General features: G+C 39.5%; 3 protein-coding genes across 4 annotated transcripts; all 3 read left to right on the top strand.

Annotated features, from left to right (window-relative positions):
- Positions 1–1,279: 1,279 nt before the first annotated feature.
- LOC119502073 lies at positions 1,280–4,990 on the top strand. 2 transcript variants are annotated; one of them, XR_005210011.1, is made up of 4 exons: positions 1,280–1,395; positions 2,237–4,256; positions 4,289–4,378; positions 4,741–4,990. XR_005210011.1 is itself a non-coding variant. In XM_037792909.1 (3 exons), the coding sequence occupies exons 1-3, from the start codon at positions 1,378–1,380 to the stop codon at positions 4,828–4,830; spliced, it is 2,250 nt and encodes a 749-aa protein (XP_037648837.1). In that variant the 5' UTR covers positions 1,280–1,377; the 3' UTR covers positions 4,831–4,990. The 2 variants fall into 2 exon arrangements, 1 of the variants encoding a protein (XP_037648837.1); XM_037792909.1 differs by having other exon boundaries at positions 2,237–4,378.
- A 2,927-nt stretch (positions 4,991–7,917) lies between these two features.
- Positions 7,918–12,307, top strand: hsd17b1 (hydroxysteroid (17-beta) dehydrogenase 1). The gene is made up of 6 exons (XM_037792277.1): positions 7,918–8,075; positions 8,967–9,128; positions 9,783–9,962; positions 10,121–10,214; positions 10,299–10,482; positions 11,941–12,307. Exons 1-6 carry the CDS (start codon positions 7,979–7,981, stop codon positions 12,094–12,096), a joined length of 873 nt encoding a protein of 290 aa, XP_037648205.1. The 5' UTR covers positions 7,918–7,978; the 3' UTR covers positions 12,097–12,307.
- Positions 12,308–15,659: 3,352 nt separating this feature from the next.
- Positions 15,660–20,830, top strand: si:ch73-141c7.1 (coenzyme Q-binding protein COQ10 homolog, mitochondrial). Its single transcript, XM_037792278.1, has 5 exons — positions 15,660–15,867; positions 18,169–18,324; positions 19,005–19,197; positions 19,318–19,419; positions 20,307–20,830. The coding sequence occupies exons 1-5, from the start codon at positions 15,761–15,763 to the stop codon at positions 20,457–20,459; spliced, it is 711 nt and encodes a 236-aa protein (XP_037648206.1). The 5' UTR covers positions 15,660–15,760; the 3' UTR covers positions 20,460–20,830.
- The last annotated feature ends 1,549 nt before the right edge of the window (positions 20,831–22,379 follow it).

Raw genomic sequence — 22,379 nt, 5'->3', positions numbered from 1 at the left:
TCTCTCTTGGTTGTGCAGCGTTTCCTGCCACATTTCCCCCTTCCAACAGACTTTTTGTGGATGTGCTTTGACACTGCACTCTGTGAACAGCTTGCTCTTTGAGAAATTTCTTTTTGTGTCTTACCCTCCTGATGGAGGGTGTCAATGATGGTCCTCTGGACAGCAGTCAGATCAGCAGTCTTCCCCATACTTGTGATTTAGTTTACTGAACCAAGCTGAGTGTTTTTCAAGGCTCAGGAAACCCTTGCAGGTGTTTCGAGTTAATTAGACGATTCAAGTGATTAGTTGAATACCCTACTAGTATACTTTTTCATGATATTCTAATATTTAGAGATAGGATATTTGTGTTTTCTTAAGCTGTAAGCCATAATCAGCAATATTAAAAGAATAAAAGGCTTGCAATATTTCAGTTGATTTGTAATGAATCCAGAATGCATGACATTTTTGTTTTTTTAATTGCATTACAGAAAATAAAGAACTTTATCACAATATTCTAATTCTCTGAGACAGTCCTGTATGTAGTTCCCTTGCTTTCTTTACAACGTTTCAAATAAAAGGACAGTTAATATATATACCAGCGTCGCCCGAAATTGAATACCAGTATCATATTTGTAATGTCGATAGGAAGACATATATTGAAATATTTCCCATGTGTGTTCACAAGTGGCAAAATTTCCTGAAATGCTACAGGCTTGCTCCTGTGTGCACATGACATGTAAGTCAATTTTGGTTTATATTGATATTGCCTTAAAGAGTTTTGGCATTTTACTGTAAAACATACATCCAGTAGCTGGCACACAATCTTGCAGGGTGCTCAGCAGCCCTTGAAATTGAGCATTGCTTTGAAAAGTTATATCATATGAAACCTCAGTCTAAACCCAGCTATCATCTATGATACAATATAGAAATTATAAAGTAATCATTTCATATTACACAAACTACTGATAAAATACCAGAAATTATAGCATTACTAATACTTAGTAAACATTCTTAATTATCATTTTATTGTTTGTTAACAGTGAAATAACTATTAAGTAGGTTTAATTAACTACCATTTTTTAAAAGCAAGTTTTTTTTTTAAATAAAAGTGTAAAGTGTATCTGTGTGTGTAGTGTGCATGTGAGTGTGTATGCACAGGTGTGTGTATGTTTGTGGGGGGGATGACATCACTGCATCGTGACATCACCACTGCATCGTGACATCACCAGATGGAACACTGTGATGTATTAAAGCAGTGGTGACATCACCAGATGGAAAACTGTGATGTATTAAAGCAGTGGTGACATCATCACTCCTTTCATGAATAAGATTTGAGAGAAGACAAGTACCAGCTTTCTCAAGAGAAGAATTACAGTTCGATCTGACTACAAGCTCAAGATGTCTCAACAGATAGAGGTATGAATTTTATGAAGCAGTTAAAATTAGCATCAACATTTAAATGCAGCTTACATGTTAGTTAATATTAATTTTCATTTTTGATTAATCTGTCAATTAGTTTCTTGATTTATTGATTAGTTGTTTGGTCTATAAAATGACAGAAAATGGTGAAAAATGTAGATCAGTGTTTCCTGAAGCCCAAGATGACATCTTCAAATGTCTTGTTTTGTCAGCAACTCAAAGATATTCAGTTTACTGTCATATAGGAGTAAAGAAACCAGAAAATATTCACATTGAAGAAGCTGAAACCAGAGAATTTATACTCTTTTTTCTTAAAAAAATTCTCAAACTGATTAATTGATTTTCAAAATAGTTATTAGTACTTCGATCACAATTGATCTATGAACACATTTACAGATTTGTCTATACATTTACAAATGTCAATACATTCGCTATTCTGAATACAGATTTGGAGATTTTTTTTACACATTTACACATTTATCTGATTACGCACACACGGATTCTGAATAAACAATTTGCAGATTCCTGTGCACGTTCACAAATCTCAGTATTTTTTTACACATTTACAAATCTGTTTACACGCACATAGATACAGTTACACATTTCTCCACACACATTTGCAATTAGTTTTGCTACAATAATTGCCCCATAATAGCAGAGCTGCTTGAGGCTCAAGAGGACCAAAGGCTACATAGGGCCCTCAGCCACCAGTTTTTATGAAGTTTTACAGCCATTTATAGTCATCACTATATTATACATCGCTCCACAGGTGCTTGGTGGCATCAGTAGTACTAGTAGTACCTTTATCTTACAGTTTGCCTTTTCTTTTTCTTAACAGGTTACAAACATCAAACAGGTGGAATACTTCAGAGAGATGGCAGGCTCAATCTCCGACATGCTCGGTGAATCTATACTGGGACGGGTTGGGTGCAATGTTGAAGAGCTGTTCCAGAATATATCAAGGTGGAAAGCTGAGGAATGCTCTAAGCCAGAGGCTGATGAGGAAGAAGATGAATCCTCTGTGGCTCATAAGGTGGACCGGTATTTGAACAGGTTTTATAACCTTCGGCGAGCTTTTGCAGAGCACCAAGGAGAGGAAGACCTGGTCATTATGGTGGATGAGGCAGACTTAGGCAGAAAAAGCAGGATCAACAAGAAGAAGAAGAAGCCTTTTTGGAAGCCCTGGCCTAAATATAAATCACGGAAGCGAGCAACAAAGGAGGATCCGGATAAGGCTCTCGAGTCACTACTCACTGCCTTACTCGACAGTGACTCAAAATCCGTCACTCCGTGTCCTGAAGAGACGAGTAGAAGAAGCAGACATCAAATCAGGATCTACAAGAAGCAGAAGCCTTTTTGGAAGCGCTGCTGTTTATGGAAACCATGGAAAAAGGCACAGCGAGCAACAAAGCAGGATCCGGATAAGGCTCTCGAGTCACTACTCACTGCCTTCCTCGACAGTGACACAAAATCCGTCCCTCCGTGTCCTGAAAAGACGTCTGCCACTCCCTCAATTGGCTCCAGTGAGGACAGCAAAGCTGCTAATGAAGCAGACTTGACCTCTTTCCCTCCGAAACCGATAAATTTGCCAGATAAAGATGTCCAACTAGAGAGTAGCAGAAGCAGACGTCAAAACAGAATCAGCAAGAAGAAAAAGAAGTCTTTTTGGAAGCGCTGCCGTGAATGGAAACCATGGAAAAAGGTTCAGCGAGCAAGAAAGCAGGATTCGGATAAGGCTGTCGAATCAGTGAGTGACTCAAAATCCGTCCCTCCTTGTCCTGAAAAGATATCTGCCACTCACTCAATTGGCTCCAGTGAGGACAGCAAGGCTGCTAATGAAGCAGACTTGACCTCTGTCCCTCCGGAACCGATAAATGTGCCAGATGAAGATGTCCAACTAGAGAGTGGCAGAAGCAGACGTCAAAGCAGGAACAACAAGAAGATCGACAAAAAGAGGAAGCCTTTTTGGAAGCACTGGTGTGAATGGAAACCATGGAAAAAGACCCAGCGAGCAAAAAAGCGGGATTCGGATAAGGCTGTCAAGTCAGTACTCACTGACGCCTTCCTCGACAGTGACTCAAAATCCGTCCATCCGTGTCCGGAAGACACGAGAAGCAGACGTCAAAGCAGGATCAACAAGAAGGAGAAGCCTTTTTGGAAGTGCTGGCCTAAATGGAAACCATGGAAAAAGGCCCAGCCAGCAACAAAGCAGGATTCGGATAAGGCTGTCAAGTCAGTGAGTGGCTCAAAATCCGCCTCTCTTGTCATCACTTCGAACATCCTGCAAAATTTGAAAAGCTCCATTGACAAGACTCTCAGGGAAACGCTTGGTGCGGACAACTCTTCTCACATGACACTGAAACTCACAGAGGCCATTGGGAGCATTGTTAATGATAGTGTGACCTCTGCTCTGTTAGGGGCCATGCAAGCCCCACAGAATGAAGGATCTTCAAATGTCCATCGTGCTACCTACTGCATCCAACAAACCAAAGGGCCGCCTTGGTGGCAGAGCAATAAGGTCCAGCCGGACTCAAACCAACAAATGGACAAAGCTGTCATGTTGTCATCTGGTGAACAGTCATCTAGTCCCAAATGCTCCTCATCTCCTCCTCAAGCCTCATCCCGCATCAGCTCCAGAGGGTCGAACAACACCCCTCTGGTGTTACTGGATTATGAAGGAGAGAATGAGGAGAAGACATTGGAGGACACCAGAAACACCCCACCTTCACACTCCATTCTCGAGGGTGATGAGCACGCAAGTCAGCTCAGCTCCGCAAGTCAGCTCAGCTCCGCAAGTCAGCTCCGCTCCGCAGGTCAGCTCCGCTCTGCAACTGAGCTCAGCTCCGCAAGTGAGCTCAGTGAGCTCAGTGAGCTCAGCTACGCAAGTGAGCTGGACTCACAGGGTGTCATGGCTGCTTTTGACACGGATGCCAATAAGACCCAGCATGACGAAGGCGACTGTGTCTACCAAACCTGCAAGGTATGGATGCATTTACCTGGAAAATGAAATTGATTAGACCAGATTTAAAGACAAAAAGAGAGGGACTAGATTAAACAAGATAAGACACAATGAGTTCATAGTTCAAATCAATGATTCTTACTTAAGCAAAGCTGTGATTGCAAAACTTTTGCTTGCAATGGAGGATTTTCACCATAGTAGTTTTAATTTTGCTCAGTATTTAGTGTAGGATCTGAGGTTTTGAAATGAAACGTCTTCAACAAATTCAGTTGCCTTCAACTTGTAGATCTCTCCTGTCGTCCTTATGCTGAACTATACCGTTTTTTGTTTGTTTTTTAATCTCTGTACTTACTTTGTTTTTTTTTTCATTTCAAAAATCCTAGAAGACCAAGAGTCCGCAGACTTCAGCAGAGGTTCAGGCTGACAGAAAAATATCTATCATGAAGAGGCTCCGCCGCTTCCTCCACCTGTGAGAGTGACATGATCACTCCTTCCCCCTGTCGGAGATCATGTGAAATGATGGAGGGAGAGAGGTGCCTCTCTCCCTCCATCTATTACCTCCCAGCCCCTAATGAATTAATTAATTAATTAATTAAAAGATTTAAAAAATAAAAAACTTAATTCATAAAAAAACTATAAGTTAGTGTCATTGTGTGTTGTGTGGTAAATGATGTGCAGGTACAGATGGTATATTGTGTACGAAACATACCAATGTTGAAAATCCATTATGTTATGGCGTTTTCGATCATATCAAAAAATCTTCATCAGCAGACGGAGTTTAGCTAATTTTAATTATTAAAGGTAAAATTGTATTGGCACCCGGTAGCTCACCTAGCGTGCGCACCATGTCTGCAGCCGACCGGGGGTTCGATTCCAGCCCAGTCGCTTTGCTGCAAGTCATCCCCTCTCTCTCTCTCTCCAAGCTGTCACTATCAAATAAAGCAGAAATATCTTTAAAACAAAAGGTAGAATTGTAGGACTTCCCTCATAACATAATCATCTCCTAATGAAAATCATGTGTTATGACTAAAAGTTATAGACCAGCCATTTAATGGACCTGAGATTGTTTTTTTCAACTTCTGTTTCTAAGGTCAAGAATTAGTATAAAACCTTAGCATTCTCACAATTTAGTTATTCTTAGAGCCTAACGAATTAAAGTTTGTCCTGAGGGTGGGGCTAGAGAAAAGGTCCCGTCATCAAATACTCCATCCATTGACACTGCACTCCTACAACATTGTTGGACATTTTAAAAAAACACAACGCAACTCTTTAATTTTGCTAAAAAATAAATGTCAAAAGTTAAAAAGACAGCAGCAACACACCACTACAAGTATAAAATGTGACATAAATGATATGCAATCCAGCACAAAAGCATCGGGCAGGTAGCTAGCAGACAACAGCATCAGGCAATACAACAACAGAACAATAATAATAATGATAAACTTTAAACTTTTAAAAAGTTATAAAGTTACAAAGTGCTTTACAAGATAGAAATGATAAAAACAATTTAAACATGTTTAAAAGCTATACAACATTGATAAAAGCTACATGTGAAAAAAAGTACAACAAGTAAAATAAAACAATATAAAATATTTAAGATAATCATTAAAATTAAGTTAAAAGAAATTCTTTGTATACAAGTGAAACAAGAGCAGCATACACAAGCAGTCAGACAGAGGCAAAGCAAAACCTGGTGGTGAAGACAGATGAGCTGTTGATGACGACTGAGATGTGGTTGAAATTAGGGCTGCAACTAACGATTATTTTCATTGTGGATTTAATCTGTTGAATATTTTCTCGATTAATCGATTAGTTGTTTGGTCTATAAAATGTCAGATAATGGTGAAAAATGTCGATCAGTGTTTTCCAAAGCCCAAGATGACATCCTCAAATGTCTTGTTTTGTCCACAACTCAAAGATATTCAGTTTACTGTCATAGAGGAGTAAAGAAACCAGAAAATATTCACATTTAAGAAGCTGAAATCAGAGAATTTTGACTTTTAAAAAAAAAAAACACACACACACACAAACTTTATTATTATCGAAATAGTTGCCGGTTAATTTAGTTGACAACTAATCGATTAATCGTTGCAGCTCTGAATATGTGACCTTTGAATCGAGATTACTCTGTCACTCATTTAAAGGAGGTATATCAGCAAATGACAACTCTCTGTTAGACATGCCCTTTCTCTCAACACAAGCTTTGAGAGAGGACGCAAGGTCTCCAAATCAGTGATGTTATGAGAACAGCTCGATCCCTTGAACTCAAACCCATTGTGCTCCTTTCTGGCTATTCTCAGCCTCATTGTGTTGAAGTGACCAATGTAGCAGCCAAGCCAGAAGTCAGTGTGATATATGATGCATTATGATGTTTTGCTGCCACCTTGTGCTTATATTTGGTGCAATTCAAAGGATAAACGGGTCGAGTGCATGGTGTACTAGCTTTTTCTGAGTATTGTAATTATTCTCTAAAGCTAAATTGAATTGAAATAAATAAGGAAATCTAGTATACACTTTACACCATTGATCATTTATGTTGCCCCAACAAAGAATCAAAAGTGTGTTTATTCTCCAAGTACATAAATACAAGGAATTGGACTCCAGCTTTTTTGCATCTCTCTAAATGTACTTACACAGAAATAATAATAATAAAAAAACAGCTAGTGACAGGGAGGACAACAAAACTGGATAAATAAAGGTGAGGAATAGACAGAGCTGTTATGTAGTAGCAGTATGTAAAGAAATAGTTGTGTGTAGAAATATTATATGAATAAATAAATAAATATATATATAATACATTAATTAATTAAAAAATATTTATATATAATATAATAAATATATATATATATACATATATATATATATAGCACCAATGACCAACAATAAAATAAGAAATAAAATAAAAACATCTATATACAGTCAAGTGTTCTTTTAGTGTAAACAATACAAATAGTGCAAAGAATAAATACTGACTGGCTATACATGGACTTGAATATGTACAGTATGTATACATGTCTATATAATATCTGTATATACAGTGTGTAGGATTTTTTATTGGCAGTGACAGTACAGTATAGTATATGATTAAAAAAGAGAAGTTGTGCATTAACCCCTTACCATTCTGCCCTTTTTTTTAGAGAGGTAGGGTTGGGGTGTAGGCGATGATCATAGATAAAAAAGTCAACAGTAGATGCCACACAGAAGTGGTGTACATCATCTGACAGCTGGGAACCTGAAGATTAATTTGAGATACTGCTCAACACTGTGTGTCAAGCTGTCAATCATCTAGTCAAGACTCTGTAGGTGTATAAGTCCTGGATGGAGGGCAGGCTGGCACCAATGGTTTTCTCTGCAGTCCTGACTGTCCGTTGTAGTCGTGTTAGTCGTTGTAAGGCAGTGATGTTTCTCACGTGCTTCAATAGAAAAAACAAAATCAACTTCAGTAACAAGGACATGTGAAAGAATGTGAGGGCTCCAGGTGGCCGATAAGATGTTTAGGATTAACTGGCCTTGTGATAGCGAAATAATGTGAAAACACTGGGAAGAAGGGCTTTCACATAACTCCATTTTATCATCACGGCTCCAGCTGCTCTCTGTTGAAGCAGACAGTTTGGTGGCTCCATGGACAAGAAGGTGGTGCTGATTACAGGCTGCTCCTCGGGAATCGGTCTCAGCCTGGCTGTCCGGCTGGCCTCTGATCCCAACAAAACATTCAAAGGTAACCGCAGCTGACACGGTCTTTTATTGTGTTCCTTATGTGCTTGCATTGGGTCAGGAGCTGTTGATGTAAAGGACCTTCTAAGCCAGGGGTCTCTTTAGCTCCTCTCCAGTGGCTCCCTGTGGAATTTTTTTTAAAAATTAGTGGAAATGAATAGCTGTGTTTTGTTCACATTTTCATTTTTATTTATCATTGTTGTAGGTCTATAGAACGACGGTACGACGGAGTATTAGGGCCACATTGAGGAAAAAAATAAATCTGAGATTTCAAGAATAAAGTCACAATATTATAAAGTAGTAATTTTTACTTGTTATTTTCTTTATTTCTCGTAAAGTTATGACTTTAGTCTCGTAATATTACGACTTTTTTGTCTTAAAGTTATGACTTTATTCTCATAATATAACGACTTTTTTTCTCCTAAACTTCTGACTTTATTCTTGGAAACTTCTGACTTTTTTTCTTGTAAAGTTATGACTTAATTCTTGTAATATTCTGACTTTATTCTGTAAATCTCAGATGTTTTTTCCCTCAGTGTGGCCCTAATACTCCGTAGTACATTTGCTCTTTGGCCCTCAGTGCATTAGACTTATATACTATATACTTAGACTATAAACTGTGTTACCTTCATCACAATGCTCAAATGTTTTGTGGCTCCAGACAGTTTTTTTTTTTTTTTGCCTAAAATGGCTTTTAGGATAGCAAAGGTTGCTGACCCCTGTTCTAAGCCCATGGAGACACTGTACAGTATGTAATGTACTGTATGTGATACTGGACTAAACAAACGTCTTGACACTGCAACCAGAGATATTCTGCAACACATATGTGATTTATATCTAAAAGTATTCTGAAATCTGTATCAAGACATGCCACTAAGTGCTGCTCTCTGTTTAGTGTATGCCACGATGAGAAACCTGGCCAAGAAGGAGCGTCTTTTAGAGTGTGTGAAAAGCCTGCACAAGGATACCTTGGACATACTCCAAATGGACGTGACCAACCGGCAGTCCATCCTGGATGCGAGGGACAGGGTTGTGGAGAAACGAGTGGACATTCTGGGTATGCTCTTGTGTCAGCGTGTTCTCATTTAAGGTTGTGATTTGTGTGTGTTAAAGCTGCAGTGGGTAGAAATGGACGAAATATGATTTTAAAAAGTTATTTTTTTAAAACAGTAGTAGCGCATGAGACAGGTAATCTGAAGAATATCATGTGCCTCTGTGTCCTCCGGTGTCCTCCGGTCGTCCTAACGGCATCTGCAGGATTTCACACACCAGAGGAAAACAACCAATCAGAGCCGAGCTGGAGTCTGAGCAGCTGCCAATCACTCCGATCAAACGGTCAAACTAGGAAGCGCTGATCAAATATGAATCAATATTCTGTTACTGTAATGCCTATTTCTCATCTCAAATGTTTTCAGAAACATCTTTTAGTGTACTGTTTAGCTGTAAAATGAGAAAGTTTGTGACCCGGTAACCATGTTGAGATAAGTTGAGGAAATACCAGCCAATAGGAACGCTCAATAGGAACATCTCTCTCTGAAATGACCTGTCAAAGTAGATTTTTTAAAGCCTGAAAACAGAGCCATGAGGAGGTGCAGCTCTCAGAACACTTGAATTACAATATTCTGAAAGGTTATTATGGAATTTTTGCCCAATGATGCCAAAAATATACTGCCTACTGCCACTTTAACGGGCTTATCCTCACTTCTCCCAGTGTGTAACGCTGGCGTGGGTTTGATGGGTCCGCTGGAGGTGCAGTCCTTGGACTCGATGAGGCAGATTCTGGAGGTCAACCTCCTCGGTACCATCCAGACCATCCAGGCTTTCCTGCCGGAGATGAAGGCTCAGGGCCAGGGCCGTATTCTGGTCACCGGGAGCACCGGGGGGCTTCAAGGTGAGACAAGCACGTGGTTGAGGATTCACTGAACGTCAACGGTGTTCCACATGTGCAGTTTTTCTAATGATTTGATAGAAATCGCAAAAATGTTGTTGTTGCTGCCGTGCATGAAATTGTCAAAACAACCCATCTCCGTGCTTCATGCTGTCTTGCAGGCCTCCCCTTTAATGAGGTGTACTGTGCCAGTAAATTTGCAATAGAGGGAGCGTGTGAGAGTTTGGCTGTCCTCCTGCAACACTTCAATATCCAGTGAGTTTTTGATGTTTGCTGCATCTTGCTTCCGTAGTTTAAAAGGCTGTTAACTGTAAATGTTGATTATGCTTCGTCCCACAGCGTGAGTCTCATTGAGTGTGGTCCAGTCAACACCGACTTCCTGTTCAACCTGCAGAAGGCAGAGCTCGGGGATACGTCTCTCCAACAGGTCGATGCCCTCACACTCAGCCTCTATGAGAAATACCTGCAGCACTGCGCCTCCGTTTTCCAAAACGCAGCACAGGACACTGAGGACATTGTAAAGGTATGGTGATAAGACAGAACTTTATTTATCCAGAGGGAAAGTGTCGTGCAGCAGTTGCTGTACAAAGAGTGCAAAAACATAAAATATCAATAAAGGTGTAAGTAAATAAAATGTCAATAAACAGATATCTGAAATACATAAAATCCAAAAAGTACACAATGCCAAAAATATAAACAAGTTTAAAAGGCTCATAAGTTGCTCATATCTCATATTGCTTGTATGTCTACAGTAGATCATAACTGCATTAGTAATATATATATATAAATGATGCTGGTAAGAACAATTAATTAATACTGCATTACAGTAAAGTGATGTAACTTCCTGAACTTACCAGACTGTTATTTGCCTTAACCCACTTAGTCATTAAATCCACATTACTGATGATTATTTATCAAATCTCATCGTGTAAATATTTTGTGAAAGCACCAATAGTCAACCCTACAATGTCATCGCAATATCGATATTGAGGTATTTCATCAAAAATATTGGGATTTTCTCTATATTGTCCAGCCCTAATAAAGCCTCTAAGTCTCCAAGGCCAAAATAACAAAAGAACACACACTAACTAGAAAATAAAAAAAACTCCATTACTCTGCTGAATCAAACAAAAAGACAATCTCCCTAACTCGCCACAAAACAGGAGAAGAGGAGACGCAAAAATAAATAGCTGAGAACCCCTACAAGGCTTCCTTAATAAAGTCACCAAGACTAACAAAGACAAAGGATCAAGGATTAGCAGAGCTGTTTCAAGGTGCTATCAAAGAAAACACAGTTTCAACAGTTGAGAGTAGATAGGTCCACTGATTGTTGAATGAGATTAAGGTGTGGGTGATCAGGCACTGAGAGAGGAGTCTGGCACACCTGAAACACACACACACACACACACACACACAGCCAGCTCTCCTCCAACAAGAGGCCAGAGGGAAAATCCACACAACTCAACCGTCTATACTGCAGCGCCTCACTTCCGCTTTTGCTTCTGTCATAATTACTACGCTCGCTAGAGGTCGCTGTCTTCTTCTTTTAATGCTACTTTCGTGATCCACCATGTGAATAGATGACAAACCTACTATTGGGTGAGGCAGGGCCCTACTGACCCACATCTGTGAGGCTTACATCGCACATTTAATGATCTGATAACAATTGGCTGGAAAATCAGTGGACGTGACAGCTAAATAACACAGACAGGGACCAGTCTGCATATTGAGAACTTTAACTTTTCATGATTAAAGTGCATTTTCTGCTAATACTATAATGTACTTTTATTTTGACTTGATTTACACCTGAAGTAAACTTTTGAATACTTTTACTTGTAATTTTGTGTTTTTATATAACTTCATCAGAATACTGATATAGGTTGAGTTTAGCACCGGACACTGAGGACAACAAATTGAGGTTAGTGTGTCAATGTAAGAGCATCTAACTAACCACTGGGTGTGTTTGCTTTTTGTCTCCAAGGTATTTCTGGATGCCATCCAGTCACCCAGCCCTGCATTCAGATACTTCACCAGCGGTGCCGTGCCACCTCTCACCAAGCTGAAGACCACTGAGCCAGACGGCTCGCGGTACATCAGCGCTTTGAGCAAAATCATGTTCTCAGCTGAGGAACAATGATTCTGCCACTCCTTGCTTCTTCTTTTTCTTTCTGTGCAGACGTTGATGTTTTTGCTCTTTCACTTTTGATTTGACACGCTGTGACTCACTCTGGTTGCGTAACTGGAAAGGGCAGGTGGTTCACAGTTTTGGAAGTTCACAGGAGGGTGTGACTCCATGCTTCTCTTTTAGTTTGTCACTTATCAAAAGTTATATTCCTTATTACAATATAGAAATATAAAAAATAGACCATTTTCAGATTGGTGCAGAAATATTTGAGGGTTATTTTCTGAGTGACACAATAGCTTTTGCATTCCTGTCTTTTGATAGTGTTCTTACACACCGGTTGGCATGTTTTCAAAGGGGTCGGCGTGCTTCTAGACTGGACAGGTTATGACCACATTGTTAAATGTAAAATAAGAATTTTCTTATGTTATTTTTTATTCTAATTTTTGGCTATTTTAAGCGAACAGGAACAATTTCCTCGCTCCAAAGCATGAAACAAACAAAAGTTTCTCCACTGGCTGTGAAAGAAAAATATACTGAGATTAATTGACATGAATTAATAATATTGTATGTTGTATTTCTTTTCCAGTGTTTCTTGAACAGCTTGCCTTAAAACGCCCCTTTAATGATAAACAAATAAAGTATTTGAACTGAACTGAAATGACTTTGGATGATATCTGTTACACTCACTGCAGATTGTACTGTACAGTTGTACCTTATTACTCTCTATCTATTCATAATAGAGGTCAAGAGACCTTTTTCACAGCAGTCATTTTGACAGTAAGTTAGACACAGGTGTTAGCAATGACACTAATCAGGTCAAACAGCGTCAGCGTGCTGCTATTGTATTCATTAATTAAACCTGTTTCCTGCTATTTCATGCCAACATGGCTGGCGGGAAAAAGGTCTAGTGTCACGAGGAGTCTGTTGTAGGTAACACAATAAATAGCACTCAAATTAAGTATTTTCTCCACAGTAAATATGTATTTATGGCAGATGTCAGATTAATGATCGGGAGTTGTGGTATTTTGTTGAAGTGGAACAAGCATATATATTAAAAAAAGAACAGGCAAAGAGGAAAAACACTGTTTGTAACAGCTAGTAACAGTAACAATGAACACACAAACAGACGGTGTCATATATTCTGTGGTAGTTCAGTTTTGACATGTGGCTTTTTAATCACAGATTAATTCCTTTAATCATCTCATAGAAATCCTCACGGCTCTTTATCAGAGAAGTCTGCACGCAGGGGGTTGGTAATTGTCTTTAGGTGGTGGAGCACAAGGCGTTCAAAAGTCTTCATTATCAAAGAGGTCAGAGCGACGGGTCTGTAGTCCTGAAGACCTGTGATCCTTGGCTTCTTGGGGACCGGGATGATGGCGGAGGCTTTGAAGGGGATGTGTTGAAGATCCCTCTAAACACTGGAGACAACTGGTCTGCACAGTGTTTCAGAGTTGCAGCTGAGACAGCATCTGGGCCGGCTGCCTTGTGGGGGTTTTGTCCTTTGAATATCCTGTTGACCTCCCCCTCCTGGATGGACAGAGGCGTGAAGGGGGGAGGGGTGTACACAGGCTGGGTGCTTGTGGAGAAAGCTATTCTAAGCTATTGTTACCATAATAGAGTGCTCCAGGGACAAAGTAGCTAGCCTCGCCCTGGTTCCCTCGACGAAAAGCCAATGGGATTTTTCCATTGGGTTTTGGATTATTGCAGAAAATAAACTCTGTGGCAAACACACGTTTATGATATTTAGAGGTTTTGTTCAGCATGATAATCTCCACAAATGAACACCACTGTTTTTTGAAGCGTAAATGCAATCGCCAGAAGTAAAAAGCTAACGTTAGACTATAAACGAACTACACCGCGGTCGCATGAGCACGAGTTTACACAACGAGGCTGTAACGGCGGACGAGTCGGCCTGATGACGTTTAGTAGTCTCATTTAGACACAGATATTTACTAATGTATTTTATGTTGTATAACAAAATATTAAAATCACTTCAGCTTGTGTTAACCACAGACCTTATTTCACGCATCTCACTAAAAACCTATTCAAAAAACCCATTGACTTCCAGACGAGGGAACCAGAAGTGCTAAAATGCAAACTCATTTCCAGGTTTGAAGACTCATTCCGGCAGCGCTCTATACCTCTAGTATAGACAAGCGTCTTTGAGATCACTAAAAAGCGCTATATAAATCTAATATATTATTATTATTAGTAGTACCTTTCTGTTTCAATAAAAAAGATCATTTAAAGAAATGTCTTTCTGAATTGTTGTGAGTAAATTGTAAGGAGGATGTTGAACCGCCTGAATCACTGAACCGTATAAAGACTGAATGAGGGCCAGCTGGAACGGCATCTATCCATTGTGTAACTGTTGGATCAGTCTGGGGCTGTTAAGCCTATGAGTATGTCCTTTTATAACCTGAGACAGGTTAGCTTGTCTGTACGTCTACGAGTGACGTTTCTGGCCTTAAATTGATGGCATGACTAAGGTTCTTACCATAAGTCCCTCCCTGATGAAGTGCTCCAATTCCAACCTGAAGAGCCTGAAATGGATCCTGCACTACCAGTTCTTACCGTAACACTTAACACCCAGAGGTGTCCGCCTCTTAGAGCCTGGAGGATTATGCAGAAAGGCTGCTCTGCTTTACACAGGAAATTTAAATGTAGACGACGATCTTTATTCCTCTGAAGCACCAAAGTCCAGGTGAATCACGCACACAGCATGTGCTCTCTTGATCAATCAACCACACAGTGTCATTCGGACTTTGGCTTGCTCGTCAAATATTTACAGTGATTCAATCACAAATGTGTCTGTGAATAAGGAAACAAATATGTATTTCCTCATCATCTGGGGGACAGGATTGTAAATTCTGAATTTACTCTCTGGGTAAGGATTGATCTTAACTGACTTGTAGACCCATTATACACCCCATAAAAAAACTGAAGAATAGTTCATGCCAGAAATTCACAGAAGTTCACCCAGAGGGGCAATTTATTCAATTCTCTTCCATGAGAATTAAAAGTTAAATTAAATTAAAAATAGGCCTTTGTTTTACCATAAAAATCTTGTTGCAGTGTTCTTTGTTATTTTCATTCTGAAAAATCACCAGAATGCAGGAAACAACACTCCTAACACCCAGCGGTGCCTCAGGAAGCCCCTGAGGGTCATTAAGGACAACACACACATTATAATTGTAATATAAATTATTATTTTTAATGGAGCTTCCCAAGAAAAAGCATTTCACACGATTGTACTTGTATAACCGGCGTGACAATAAACATCTTCAATCTTGAACAAAGTCTCTGAAATTTTTTCAATTCTTTAAATTTTTTTCTAGATTAAGATCAAGAAAAGGTTTTGAAATCCTCCCCTTTTTTTTGAGATAGCAAGGATGGCAAGTATGAAAAAAACAGTTTAATTTTCTAATTAGGTCAGTCATTAAAACATAAAACCCCCTCTTTAATTGGTTGTTTTGTGCATTTAGTAATCACTTATGAATCTTTTAAACCTGATTAGCCTTCTCTCTGATTGGCTGGAGCCTCCCGTTACGTCACTGCTGCACCTTATTGAGCGCAGTGGAGCCGAGCAGCGAGTCATCAGTTAGATCTGAGCCGAGTCGCTGCTGCTACCGCCGGGCTGGAAACACCGAAGTCTCTCCTCTCTTTAAACTCCACCATGGCCAACAAAACGACTCCTCTCCTCTTCAGGGCTCTGCTGGAGATGTGTGAAGCCCACTCCTCAAAAGCTGTGCGAGGAGGAAACAGTAGAAGAGCAAACTTTAGGTGAGTCATATGAGTACCGGTGTTTCGGTTGATCAGGGGACCGTGTTATCTGAAGACTTTGGGTCTGTTGTCGTAGTTACGGCGGCTGTTGGAAGCAGGACGAGATAGCTGTCCTCGTTAATGCCTCTTTGTCTATATCATTACAATGTCTATACATTATATGTATACTTCTTATTAGTCACACGGTTATTGAAAGTGGCTGTTGGTGTAATTTAGATGTTAAACTTCATATTCGTTACATTTCCGGACATATTTTGTCATTAATGTATGAATGAATTGGACTTTTTAACTTCCAGTGTGAGTGAAGCAGAGGAGACAGTCACGTGACTGTCTGTCTGTCTTTCCTCCCTGTTGTGGAACTTTTGGCAACTTGCATTCAAGAAGCTGCTTTTCATTTAGTGGGAAAATAAACTGGCAGAAATATTATTAAAATAAGATAAAAATGAACCTTTATTAATCCCTGGAGGGAAATCCAGATGTTAAAGCAGCAACATCAGCAAAACAGAGTGAAACACAGGAGAGGTACAGGTATACAAAGATTATAAAAACAATAATAGAGATATAAAAGATACAGAGTTAATGGGTGAACATAGTGTATACAGTCAGAAATAAATAAATAAATAAATGTAGTATGTGCAATAAATAAATGTAGTATGTACTTATGTGCAGTCTATAAAGTAGTATATAGGATGAATAGTGTAAAGTAAGTGTAAAGTGCGCCAGTGGTTAGAGTCCATGATGGTTGCAGATAGTGCATGTTTAAAGGCAGATAGTGCATGTTTAAAGTCCTTAAAGTCCTCATTGTTCCCATATGGAGGTCAGCCTGGGTTGTGGGGGTTGCCTGATGGCTACCAGCATGAAGGAATGACCCAGGGGCTTTGTGTTGTGCCGAGGGGGGATGGGTCTGTGGCTGAAGGTGCTCCTCATCTTGACTAGCTCACCATGGAGGTGGTGGGAGGGGTTATGCACTACATTCACTTTTTAACAGTCCTTTCTGCACTATATTCAGTTTTAACAGTTTTCTTCATCTCCTTGAATTTTTATATCTGGTGTATTGTTTTGCACTACTAACTTTTTGACTGCCTTTTTTACTAACATGTTTTTGCACTATGGAACTGTGTTTCTGGAAACTTGAATTTCCCTCAGGATCAATAAAGTTACTATCTATCTATCTATCTATCTATCTATCTATCTATCTATCTATCTATCTATCTATCTAATGCTTTCACTTAAAAGATCTTATCAATTGATGCTTTTACATTTAAACTGTAAATTATCCAGGGCTGTCGATCGATTAAAATATTTAATCACGATTAATCGCACGATTGTCCACAGTTAATCATTTTTTTTATCTGTTCAAAAAGTACCTTAAAGGGAGATTTGTCAAGTATTTAATACTCTTATCAACATGGGAGTGGGCAAATATGCTTGCTTTATGCAATTGTATGTATATATTTAATATTGGAAATGAATTAACAACACAAAACAAGACAAATATTGTCCAGAAACCCTCACAGGTACTGCATTTAGCATAAAAAATATGCTTAACCTCTGCAAACAGACACACTGAGGTCGAGTTTCACACCTTTCTCACACCACAACTCTTTGACCTAAAGGCTTACAGGTTGCTGTAAAAACCCTCTACTGCTGTTGAAAATGAAACTTTGAAAACACTTGCATCGTGGCCAAGTATAGACAAGTCTGTATTTATCAGTTCCTGATGTTTCGACATGCCAAAACTAGTGTTCAAGATTGTCATCTGCTAGACAGATGTATGTGAGATAATGTCTGCTAGATCACAATCTACACTGAAACTATTTGATTAAGCAGATATGAGGGCTGTCAATCAATTCATTTGCATGATTGTCCATAGTTAATCACACTTTTTATCCGTTCATTATGTACCTTAAAAGGAGATTTGTCAAGTATTTAATACTCTTATAAACATGGGATTGGGCAAATATGCTGCTTTATGCAAATGTATGTATATATGTATTATTGGAAATCAAACAACAACACAAAACAATGACAAATATTGTCCAGAAATCCTCACAGAACTGCATTTAGCATAAAAAATATGCTCAAATTATAACATGGCAAACTCAAGCCCAACAGGCAACAACTTGACTTTTTTTGAAGTACCCGCATGTGCCGGTTTGGTGTATTACTCACCCAGACTAAAATGCAAATGAATCTGTCAGATGGCACCGCCACCTGACTGAATCAGCCGGTGATGTTCTTTGTATATTTCCCACAAACCCATCACTGTCTTCCCATATAAATATATTTTCCTCCCTTCAGACACTTGTGGGGTTCCTGCGGTGCCCTGGCAGCCAGAAGGGCCAGCCTGCCTCTCTGCTCCGCCGTCCCCGTCAGCACACCCAGCCACAGCTTCATCAACCTGGCTGCTCCCATCAGCCCGCGCAGGATGGAGTACACCGAGTGCCGGACACTAGGGTGAGTGCTCCGATATGATACCCAATAAACCACTGAAATAAGAAGACAATAACACCCTAACAAACACGTGTGAAAAGATTGATATTGAAATGTGAGGATTTGCTGCTTTTCTGTGTCTTATATACTAAATGTATTTGGGAGTTGGACAAACCAAGCAATTTGAAGACAACACCTTGGGCTCTGAGAAATTGTGATTTCACTATTTTCTGACAATTTATAAACAATTCGATTTGACTAATCGATAATCTGCAGATTCATTCATAATGAAAATAATTGTTAGTTGCAGCCCTACGGGTCCTCCAGTTCTCCAGTGTCCTTGAGCAAGATACTTAACCACAAATTGCTCCCGAAGGCTGAGCCATCAGTGTGTGAATGAGTATTTAGATCCTGATGGGCAGGTTGGCACTTTGCATGGCTGCCTCTGCCATCAGTGTATGAATGTGTGTGTGAATGGGTGAATGCTGACATGTAGTGGAAAGCACTCAGAAGACTAGAAAGTCGCTGTATAAATGCAAGTCCATTTACTTAGGAACATTGCATATTAATTTCACTAAAAAAGTAGTGAGAATATAACTTAAATACACTTACAACTGATCATTAAATAGAAGTTGAAACTTCAAGATTTAAATTCACAATTTAAAATGGAGATATCATCTCATTGCATGTGCCTCTTTCTGTAGGTTTACTCCAGAGCAGATGTACAGCGTGGTGGCCAATGTGAACCAATACCAGAACTTTGTTCCTTGGTGCAAGAAGTCTCGGGTCAGGAAGGGGCCAAATGGCTTCATCCGGGCGGACCTCGAAATAGGTTTCCCCCCCATTGTGGAACGCTACACCTCTGAGGTCACCATCATCCCAAACCACCAAGTCAGGGTAAGAAAACAACCATTACAGATATCTATTTCTCTTCTCAAATAATATACTTTGACTCAGCGAATGCTCATTAACTTTTGGCAGTCGGTGATAAATAAAGGGTCATTTCTTTTGAAACAGGCCGTGTGTACTGATGGATCCCTCTTCAGGCATCTTGAAACAATGTGGAGATTCGCCCCTGGAGCCGAAGACTCACCAGCCTCCTGCAAAGTGGATTTCTATGTAAGTGTATATGTGACTTGAGGGATCAGATTGCATGCTTAAAGAGAGACACATTTCAAGTCTTCGTTCCTGTACTGTTGTGAATGGATTACTGACTCAAAGGAAGTGTTGCGTAAACTCTCATAATGCTCTAAATGTAGTCTCTAGTAGCATGCTGGATTCCCAGGAGGCCTGAAATAGCTGGCAGGGCAGGTAACAGTGTTAAGGAGCTGCTGACGGGCGGTTTGACCTTAATGTTGGCTCAGATTACCTCGGGGTCAGCCAGGAAGGGGTTGGATTTCAGTAGAGTTAAATAAGATTGATTGTCAACGATCATTTAAAGCAGTCATTCCCACAGACTGGGTCGGGACCCACAGGTGGGTCGCAGGAGATTTTATTAGGGTCGTCAAATACATTTTAAGATTTCTATCTCCAGTACAGCTTTGAGCCACATGAGGGAGCCTGAATGTTTGGATAATTGTAGCCTACTTTTAACATTGAATCTAATTTGAAAGGCAGCGTACATTCAGTTTGTTTTACTGATGAGAGAAAGAAATAGCCTGTTAACTCCACCTAAATGCTTTGAGTTGTGATTTATCAAACGTATCTTCTAAATGGCTGGTTTACCTATTCAAGATAATGGAAGTTGATGTGGAAATGGTGGTAAAAAATGGTGAGGAACATTCATTTCTCATAATTTCTAGATGAGGCCTATTGTGAATTGGGTCGCGATGGTTTGTCTGTTTTTAAAGACCCAGACTTTTGGCAAACACTGATTTTAAAAGAAGTCTGGCTGTCAAAAACGACTTTTAACTTGGCCAAAGACGTCTTCGGTTTTTCAATTGAATAAACCAAGAATCTCACAGACCGTCAGCTAACCTGTTTGTCCCCCTCTTGTGTCTCTGTAGGTGTCATTTGAGTTCAAATCTCTCCTGCACTCTCAGCTGGCCGGCATTTTCTTTGACGAAGTGGTCAAAAAGATGGTCAATGCCTTTGAGTTACGAGCAACGTCTCTTTACGGGAACCAGCAGGAGGCGCCACTGAGGAGGCGGTCGACATGAGGCGACCCCTTTGATATTCACATCCCCTTGGACCGTTAACCAAACCCCATTCTACTTGCCATCAACACTTGTCTTAACACAGGAGACTGGATCTTCTTTTTGCACACACTCATATCTTATACTCGAGTTGCACATTTAACACACCTGACTTTTTATTTATAATCCATAAGCTAATTTATTTACTTCCTTGTACATATTTAGGGACAGCAATAAATGCATGGTTTCAAATGACCATGTTTCTTTGTAACACTGTGGGATAATGTACAGACAAGTGACTCCTGGTCAGCGTTGAAACATCTAAAACGGTTAAGAGCTATTTCTTGTTCACCACTTTTTTTTTTGGTGGAATTAAAAAGCTCTTATTTTGGTAACCCAATGTCCAAGCGTCATTTATTGCAGCTATTTTCTTTTTTTAATATAATGTTAAATTTTCTTTTTTGCTCATTTTTGTAAGGGACCTCAGTGACTAGGCGAGACAAGCGAGGATTTCCAGGGTAGCGGATAATTTCAATAACTGTTTACTCCTTGTTGTGTTTGTATGGGGGGGGGGGGGAACACTGTGTGCCTCCAGTAACAGTTGCATGAGCACAGGACCAATGACCCGAGGCTACAGTCAATATTATTCAGCTTCTGAGAACAAGTTTTTCTCTCTATGGCAATGCTCTGTGTTCATGTGAAGAAACTTTTTATTTTTTTTTTTTATTTTACTTTCCAAACAACTCATGACCTTTTTATATATTGTTTAGTTTGTTTTTTGCAATAGAGTGCTACAGGAATGAGTCATAAAACCCAGAAAGGAGTTAGTATTTTAGCACCTCTGGTTCTTTCGTCTGGATGTCAATGGGTTTTTGTAATAGGTTTTGAGTAATATGTCTGGAATAAGGTCTGTGGTTAACACAAGCTGAAGAGATTTTAACGATTTGTTCTAGGACATACATCAATAAATATCCCACTTGTGAATTTTGAAGCCTTTTTGTGTCTTAAAAAGGCGGTGTCTAAGAAGTGGCTAAATGAGACTATTAAACAGCATCACGCCGACTCGTCTGCCGTTACAGCCTCGTTGTGTATACTTGCGCTCATGCGACCGTGGTGTAGTTCGTTTATAGCCTAATGTTTTACTTCGGTGATACTTATGCGAAAAATCATAATAAAAAGTGTTATAAGCATTTGTTTGCCACAGAGCTTTTTTTCTGCCATAATTCAAAACTCAATGGAAAAATCCCATTGGCTGTTTGTCGAGGGAACCAGTGCGAACCTAACTCTCTACAAAACGTCCTCATCCCTGGAGCACTCTATTGCCAAGACACAAAAACGAGTTCTTGCGGCACAATTATTGAAACTACTAACTCATGTAGCCTATAATGCTAAACCATAACACACACACACACATTGCTTTACACTGAGTTTCAATTTCTAAAACACACTTTTTGCAAAATAACTACACGGTTATCTACGCCATTGTTTGCTACCACAATTCATTATCAATCACCTGCACCCAGAATGCATCTGTGTAAACACCTGTGACCAGTTAGATCACTTAGAAATCAGAGCTTGAACACTATTGATAGGATTCAGGTTTGCAGAAAGAGTTAGATGACTGCAATTGCAATATAGTGTATTTTGTTTACAGTGCAATACAGTAACTATGTTTATGTCCGCTTCAGTTAAAGTAATTGTCTGATACTGTTATGAGAATAAATGTGTTTGTTTCACCATTGCATTTGTGTTCATAGTCTATATTTACAGCATGCTACAAATGAAAATGCCAAAGAGTCTAGAAGATAGTAGTGTTTTATACTTAGCCCATCAGTGTGCTGTTGGCACAGGGAAAGAGCTATTTGTTTGGTGTTTGTGTGTAAAGTTGTGATGCAAAAATAACATTTTTAAAGATTAGTTAATATCATTTTGAATGAAGTGCTT

Source organism: Sebastes umbrosus, chromosome 14, assembly GCF_015220745.1.
Source record: "Sebastes umbrosus isolate fSebUmb1 chromosome 14, fSebUmb1.pri, whole genome shotgun sequence".
NCBI lineage: Eukaryota > Metazoa > Chordata > Actinopteri > Perciformes > Sebastidae > Sebastes > Sebastes umbrosus.
Note: the sequence above shows the minus strand (reverse complement) of the source record. Positions and strands in the feature narration are given on the sequence as shown.